The sequence below is a fragment of the Aegilops tauschii genome, chromosome 1, assembly GCF_002575655.3.
Source record: "Aegilops tauschii subsp. strangulata cultivar AL8/78 chromosome 1, Aet v6.0, whole genome shotgun sequence".
Taxonomy (NCBI): domain Eukaryota; kingdom Viridiplantae; phylum Streptophyta; class Magnoliopsida; order Poales; family Poaceae; genus Aegilops; species Aegilops tauschii.
The window spans coordinates 356,839,737-356,847,430 of record NC_053035.3 but is presented as its reverse complement, the minus strand read 5'-3'; the positions used below and the strand labels follow the sequence as shown (position 1 = coordinate 356,847,430).

Sequence of the window (7,694 nt, the reverse complement as noted above, 5' to 3'; positions counted from 1 at the left end):
ATGGCGAGCCAGGGCGACGCGAGCGGGAAGAAGGACTACTCCACGGCTATCCTGGAGAGGAAGAAGTCGCCGAACCGGCTGGTGGTCGACGAGGCGACCAACGACGAGAACTCCACCGTCGCCCTGCACCCGGACACCATGGACAGCCTCGAGCTCTTCCGCGGCGACATCGTCCTGCTCAAGGGCAAGAAGCGGAAGGACACGGTCTGCATTCTGCTCCCAGACGACACGTGCGACAAGACCAAGGTCCGGATGAACAAGGTCGTCCGGAAGAACCTGAGGCTCCGGCTCGGCGACGTCGTCTCCGTCCATCAGTGCCCGGACGTCAAATACGGGAAGCGCGTGCACGTACTCCCCGTCGACGACACGCTCCAAGGGATCGCCGGAAACCTGTTCGACACCTTCCTGAGACCCTACTTCCTCGAGGCCTATCGTTCCCTCAGGAAAGGAGACCTGTTCCTGGTGAGAGGCGGCATGACGAGCGTGGAGTTCAAGGTTGTGGAGACCGACCCCGCGGAGTACTGCATCGTCGCCTCTGACACGGAGATATTCTGTGACGGAGAGCCTGTCAAGCGGGAGGACGAGGAGAGGCTCGATGACGTCGGCTACGACGATGTCGGTGGAGTGAGGAAGCAGATGGCCCAGATCAGAGAGCTGGTTGAGCTCCCACTGCGCCACCCTCAGCTATTCAAGTGCATCGGTGTGAAGCCTCCAAAGGGCATCTTGCTGTATGGGCCACCTGGGACCGGCAAGACCCTCATCGCCAGAGCTGTGGCTAACGAAACAGGTGCCTTCTTCTTCCTGATCAATGGCCCGGAGATCATGTCGAAGATGGCCGGAGAGAGCGAGAGCAACCTCAGGAAGGCGTTTGAAGAGGCCGAGAAGAATGCGCCGGCCATCATCTTCATCGATGAGATTGATTCCATAGCACCAAAGAGAGACAAGACCAACGGAGAAGTCGAAAGGCGTATCGTCTCGCAGCTGCTCACTCTCATGGACGGGCTCAAGTCCCGCGCACATGTTATTGTCATGGGCGCTACCAACCGCCCGAACAGTATCGACCCTGCTCTCAGAAGGTTTGGCAGGTTTGACCGGGAGATCGACATTGGAGTCCCCGATGAAGTTGGGCGGCTTGAGGTTCTCCGGATTCACACCAAAAACATGAAGCTAGCTGAAGATATTGAACTGGAGCATGTCTCGAGGGACACTCATGGGTATGTCGGCGCTGATCTCGCCGCCCTTTGTACCGAGGCTGCTCTCCAGTGCATTCGCGAGAAGATGGATGTTATCGACCTCGAGGATGACACCATTGATGCTGAGATACTGAATTCTATGGCTGTCACGAACGACCATTTCAAGATTGCACTAGGGACAAGCAACCCTTCCGCTCTTCGTGAAACTGTTGTTGAAGTTCCAAATGTCTCTTGGGAAGATGTTGGTGGTCTGGAGAGTGTCAAAAGGGAGTTGCAGGAGACCGTCCAATATCCGGTGGAGTACCCAGAGAAGTTTGAGAAGTTTGGCATGTCTCCCTCCAAAGGTGTTCTGTTCTACGGCCCTCCGGGCTGCGGCAAGACCTTGTTGGCCAAGGCGATTGCTAACGAGTGCCAGGCTAACTTCATCAGCATCAAAGGACCGGAGCTGCTTACCATGTGGTTTGGTGAGAGCGAAGCCAATGTGCGTGAGATTTTCGACAAGGCCAGGGGGTCGGCACCATGTGTCCTCTTCTTTGATGAGCTCGACTCGATTGCCACCCAGAGAGGAAACAGTGTAGGCGATGCCGGAGGTGCCGCTGATAGGGTCCTGAATCAACTTCTCACCGAGATGGACGGAATGAATGCCAAGAAAACCGTGTTCATCATCGGCGCCACCAACAGGCCAGACATCATAGACCCTGCCTTGCTTAGGCCGGGGCGCCTTGATCAGCTTATCTACATTCCTTTGCCTGACGTTGAATCCAGGCTCCAAATCTTCAGGGCCTGCCTTAGGAAGTCTCCTGTGGCCAAGGACGTCGACCTGAATGCGCTCGCCAAATACACGCAAGGGTTCAGCGGCGCAGACATCACGGAAATCTGCCAGCGTGCGTGCAAATACGCCATCAGAGAGAACATTGAGAAGGACATGGAAAAGGAGAGGCGGCTGAAGGAAAACCCGGAAGCCATGGAGGAAGACGAGGTGAATGAGATCAAGGCTGCTCACTTCGAGGAGAACATGAGGTATGCACGCCGGAGTGTGAGCGATGCTGATATTCGCAAATACCAGGCCTTTGCTCAGACGCTGCAGCAGTCCCGTGGTTTCGGCACCGAGTTCCGGTTTGCTGATCAGCCGGCGGCAGGCACTACCGCTGCGACAGATCCTTTTGCATCCTCTACCACGGCAGCTGAAGAAGATGATCTGTACAGTTAAATTGTCTGTTGTGTCTTGAACTTACTGTATTATATTAGGAGTATGCATCTGTAAGACACGGGAAGAACATGAAATTATATTTTACATGCAGTGTTGTGATATATATATAATGAAGATTGTACCATCCAAATGAAAGAAAAAAAAACATTTGTCTCTCATTCCAGTTTGTGTGGCAAGGATATATCCATTGGTCTGCGGTACAATTCTCTTGTTCTCTAGAGGCCGCATCAAGGGTATTAGCAATTTAGCATTATATATGATGCTGTTTTTTCTTCTTTTAAATGTACTAGCTCCGACAATGATCTCCATACACCCAGCCAACACCGGCCCTCCAAACTGAAAAGAAATTCAATCAAAACGAACACAGCACAAACACGCCACTCTTCGCTTTTGCACAGTGCACACAACCCAAAAGCTTCGCAACGACCCAGCAACAAGGACTCGGAAAGCAAAACCAATGCACGCACGCAGACGCAGGTATAAGTTGTTGCGACCGGATCACATCGGAGATGGAGCCGACGGCGGGCTGTTGCTGTCCGGCTTATAGAACGGCAGCACCGTGTAGACGGTCTGCATGATGGTCATGACGAGGAGGAAGACGGCGGCGGCGAGGGACAGGAACGCCCACGGGCTCCTGAAGTAGGTGTGGATGAGGTTGGCGCGCCACATGTTCCACGGCTGCCTGAAGTAGCCGTTCACCTGCCTCTGCACGGCGTCGAGCGCGCTGTCCGGCTCCAGCACCACGTCCCTGGAGATGCTGTTGAAGAGCTTGGCCACGGCCTTGTCGCTGCCCACAGCGTTCTGGATGATCCCCTTGGAGCTCAGCAGCGCCACGTCCTTGGCCGAGTCGATGATGTTGTCCATGAAGAAGACGTAGGCCGTCACGTCGTTGCCGGCGCCGACGTGCAGCCGCTCGAACGCCATCATGTTGAGGAACATGTACTCGGTGGAGTCGTCCACGGGCACCGTCGGCATGCTCAGCACGCCGTGCTTGAACCGGATGTTGTGCAGGCTGCTGGACTTGCTCGTCTTGAACTGGATCCCGGCCTCGTAGAGCTCCACCGCCGACCGGATGATGTCGTTGTCCTGCGTGTTGTCCTCGGAGCTCCGGATCTTCTGGTATTCGCCGAAGAGCATGCTCCGGCGGAAGACGTCGAGTGGGTGGAGCCCTAGGCGACCGCCTGGTTGCAGTGGCCGTGAGAATGGCGCCAGGAACCTGAGCACCATTCTGTTGATGAAGTCGTCGTTCTGGCCGTCAACCATGCATGCGTTAGTATTCAAATGGTTTATGTTTTGATTGACGAAAATGGTAAAATTTGATGTGGTAGCTCGTAGTTACCGGAGACTTTCCAGTCTCGACGGCGTCGAGTCTCTGGAGCACGAGCAGCGGCAGCTGGTTCTCGAGCATGAGCATGTCGCGCTTGATGTAGGGCACCATGTAGAGTATCCCGTGGCGGCTGAAGATGGGGTCGTTGCCGGCGTAGTCGTCGACCTGCTTCGAGTTCCCGGCGGCCGTCCTCCTCATCACCTCGAGCAGGAAGCAGCCGTCGACGATCATCATCTCCAGGAACCGCTCCCTGCCCCTGCCGTCGATGCCCGCGCGCCACTCGCCGCCGAGGTCCATGTACGCGCTCTCCAGCTGCTCGGCGATCTCCTCGACGGCGGCGACGAAGTCGTCGAGAGGCCGGCCCGCGCGCCGGAGCAGGTGGCGCAGCGCCCGGCGCTTGTGCTCCTCCATGGGCAGCAGGTTGGGGTCGCCGTGGTGGAACGGGCCCAGCGACACCACCTGCGGCTGGTACGCCTTGCTCTTGATGTCCTTGATGCACGCCGGCACGCGGTAGATGCAGTGCCGCTCCCACTGCGCCACCTCCACCGTCTTGTCCGCCTCATTCAGCGTCTTCTCCACGTCCGACACCCACCTCCTCTTGCCACTGCCGCCGGCCGCCGCCACTTCGATCGATGTCATCGAGCTATACGCTATAGCTAGATCCTAGATATGGTAGTACTCCACTAGTAGGTGATCTACGCATACATATGCATGCCGATGAAGGGAAGGTATCAGCTATCAGCTTGCTATATGTAGAGAAAGAGATGATGCTGGGGGAAATGGCGTTGCCTATGCGGCTATGCATGCATATACGGTTACTTGCATTGCATGCCACATTTCGCGTGCTGGACAGGTGTGTACTGTCTACTGTGTGGAGCGTACAAAAAGAGGCTATGCATGTCATGTGCATGCACGCACGGCTAATCCTTGTCTCCTTGTTTCACTCCATGTCTCCATGTAACATGCATTGAGATACGTTTCGATCCCCGCTAGCTTCTCAAAGTAAAGCTGGCCGATCCACCGAAAGTTGAATGTTAGGAGGAAGGAAGTACAGGGAAGGCATCATGGTCAATGGGTCGTTCAAACTGTGATCTCTTCTGTAATTCTCTTTACAGCTAGCTGCAGGATGATCAGGAGTAGTGCCTTAACCTAGCTAGCTAGCTACCCCACGTCGTTCTAGCTTTAGGTAAAGAGAGATCAAGATGCTATATATGGGCCAAGGAACGTACGACGTGCCTAAACTATGGGGTGGGGAGTAGCTGGCCGGAGCCATGAGGAAGCGAGGAATATGTGAAAGGTGGCCATTGTTGGGAATGGCGCATGCAAGAGATCGTTTGGTCTGAGATGGAGTAGAGGGTAGGGAAGGCATCGAACGCACTTCTTTTTACACTTCCTTAAGCGTCGCATGCACCTAATAACAATGGATGGAAGGGGTCGAACTGTCGAACCCTCCAAGGAAGGAACAAAACTCGTGAATTTGTTTTTTCTAAAGATTCGGGTATGTACCGGTAAAGCATCCGTCACTCCTTACCACATCGAGATTCGTGTCAACTTTTATAGGTATAATTTGAGAAAACTTTGATGTGCAACATAGAAGATTGAATAGAGGAATGCAAATTTTATTGTCACGTGTGTCAACGTTATGCCAAGAGAGAGAGAGAGAGAGAGAGAGAGAGAGAGAGAGAGATTGCGAAGGACCATTGCGTGGATTTTCTCTCTCCCCATACGAAAGACATGATTTAATTTCATTGTCATTTTTCGAATGATCGATATATTTTGAATCAAATATCTGCTTTTGAAACATTATATATATTTGAATTTGTATCAAGAAGACCTTTAGAACAAGATCATCTTGAATATGTTGAACAATTTTTTATTTTACAGTTTATTTCATAAAACATTACATTGATCCAAATAAAGATTTTCAACATAATCTTGTGCGAAAATTATTTTGAGCATTATATAGTTCATTTCCATTGTTATGTATATTCAATGATTTCAACAATTTTACTATTTCTAAAGACTGACATCATTTTTTCTCACTATTTTAAAGTGATTTCAGTTCTTTGTTTCACTATTTCAAAAATTGAAAGTAAGACAGATCGAAAAGTGATTTCAACATTTTCACTAATTCAAAATGTAATTTCAACAATTTCCCTATATTGAAAAGTGATTTCAAATATTTCATTATTTCAAAAATTGATTTCAGTTGTTACACTAATTCAAATAGTAAAACTAAAAATGACCAAAAAAGTTATTCCAATTTTTTTATAATTTTGAAAATTGATTTCAATTATTTCACTACTTTTAAAAGGTGATTTCAATTGTTTCACTATTTCAAGAAACAGTTTAACTCGAGTCAAAAGAAAATTTAGTCATTTCAAAAAAGGTAATTCCACTCGTTTTAACAAACAGGTTTCGCTCGTTTTAAAAAACTAATTCCATCCATTAAAATAATTCCATTCATTCCAAAACACACATTCCACTCTTTTCAAAAATTTAGTTTCAGTTATTCCGAGAAAGGTGATTCATTCGTTTCAAAACATAAATTTCACTCATTTAAAAAATTATATTTCACTCATTTCAAGAAAATATTTCAGTCATTTCAAAAAACTGCTTTCATTCAATTCAGGAAAAAATAACCCACTAAACATAAATCTCACTCTATTTCACAAAAAACATTTCACTTTCTATTTTCAAAACTTGTTTCACTCTTCAAAAAAAGTTTCGCTAATTAAAAAAAGGAATTTCACTTTGTTCATATTAATATTTTCATTAATTTCAAAAAAAATCATTTCCTTAGTTCAAATAAAATAATTTCACACATTCAAAAACACTTTTCAGTCAATTTAAAAAAACTGGTATCATTCATTTAAAAAAACTGGATTGCACTCGTTTCAAAAAATTGATTTCACTCATTTCAAAAGAACTAATTTCAGTGAACTAGAAAATATAATTTTTCTCGTTAAAAAATAAATTTCACTCATTTCAAAAAACAAATTCGCTCATTATAAAAACTGGTTTCAATTGTTTAAAAAAATATAATTTCACTCATTTCAAAAAATTGATTTTTCTCATCTCACAAAATGGATTCGCTCATTTTGACAAATTTGTTGTAGTAAATATTTCAAATGGAATCATGTTGTAATAAGAAGCTTCACAAATTATGAATTAGTTCACATTTTTTTTAATAACCAGTTTCACATATTTGATAAACAAAGTGTCACGAGACTTAAAAAGAACAGTTTCACAAAATGAAACAATCTATTTCACATATTTGAAAGAAATCTATTTCGTGTATTGACAATATCAGTTCGCACACTGAAAATAACATCTTAACAAATTATAATTCTATTTTACTCACTGAAATTTAAACTTTAAAATATATCCAAGTCTGATCTTGTCTTAAAGATTCTGATGCAGGGAGTTCAAATATATCAAAATTTAGATGAAAAAAATTGTTTTTTCATTTAAAATGTATTCATGATTTAAATTAGCAAAGGTGGAATTGCATGATGTATTTGTTGGGAGAGAGAGGAGAGAGAGTGGATGTGTACTATTCGTGTTATGCATGCATATGAAGGAGAAAGATGACGAGGGGCCTACACTGATTTCATGTAGTCATGTGGGATGGGGGTGGATACCTGCATATGCATATAGATGGACTATACAAGGAGTGCAGGAGTCTCAGCACATCTGTGTGGTGGATTTCTCACTGCTACCTACCATCAACGGTAGAAACCTCTTTTGTCAAACTCCCTCTCTCCACGTGTATCAAGAGATACGTTGTCTTTCCATTCATGATCATGTGGGGCTCTGGCCTAGCTGACCAAATCCTCCCCTAGTCCCCTTGCTTCCTATAGCGATCCCATGATCAGGGTGTCTCTGCGCACAGCCGAACCAATATCAAAAGAACATTCATACCTAGCGAGCTTATACTTACATAGATGTGACCATCTGGTCG

At 46.9% G+C, this 7,694-nt stretch overlaps 2 protein-coding genes across 2 annotated transcripts; one reads left to right on the top strand and one right to left on the bottom strand.

Moving 5' to 3' along the window:
* Nucleotides 1-2,405, top strand: LOC109774084 (cell division control protein 48 homolog E-like). Its single transcript, XM_020332804.3, has one exon. The coding sequence runs from the start codon at nt 1-3 to the stop codon at nt 2,401-2,403; it is 2,403 nt and encodes an 800-aa protein (XP_020188393.1). The 3' UTR covers nt 2,404-2,405.
* A 235-nt stretch (nt 2,406-2,640) lies between these two features.
* Nucleotides 2,641-4,630, bottom strand: LOC109774085 (UPF0481 protein At3g47200). The gene is made up of 2 exons (XM_020332805.4): nt 3,743-4,630; nt 2,641-3,651 (listed from the first exon to the last, which is right to left on the bottom strand). Exons 1-2 carry the CDS (start codon nt 4,367-4,369, stop codon nt 2,902-2,904), a joined length of 1,377 nt encoding a protein of 458 aa, XP_020188394.1. The 5' UTR covers nt 4,370-4,630; the 3' UTR covers nt 2,641-2,901.
* Between the last annotated feature and the right edge of the window lie 3,064 nt (nt 4,631-7,694).

Coding starts and splice junctions, on each gene's coding strand:
- LOC109774084 (XM_020332804.3), top strand. CDS start 1: ATGGCGAGCCAGGGCGACGCGAGCGGGAAGAAGGACTACTCCACGGCT.
- LOC109774085 (XM_020332805.4), bottom strand. CDS start 4,369: ATGACATCGATCGAAGTGGCGGCGGCCGGCGGCAGTGGCAAGAGGAGG. Junction 3,652..3,742: donor TCGAGACTGGAAAGTCTCCG/GTAACTACGAGC, acceptor GTTGACGGCCAG/AACGACGACTTCATCAACAG.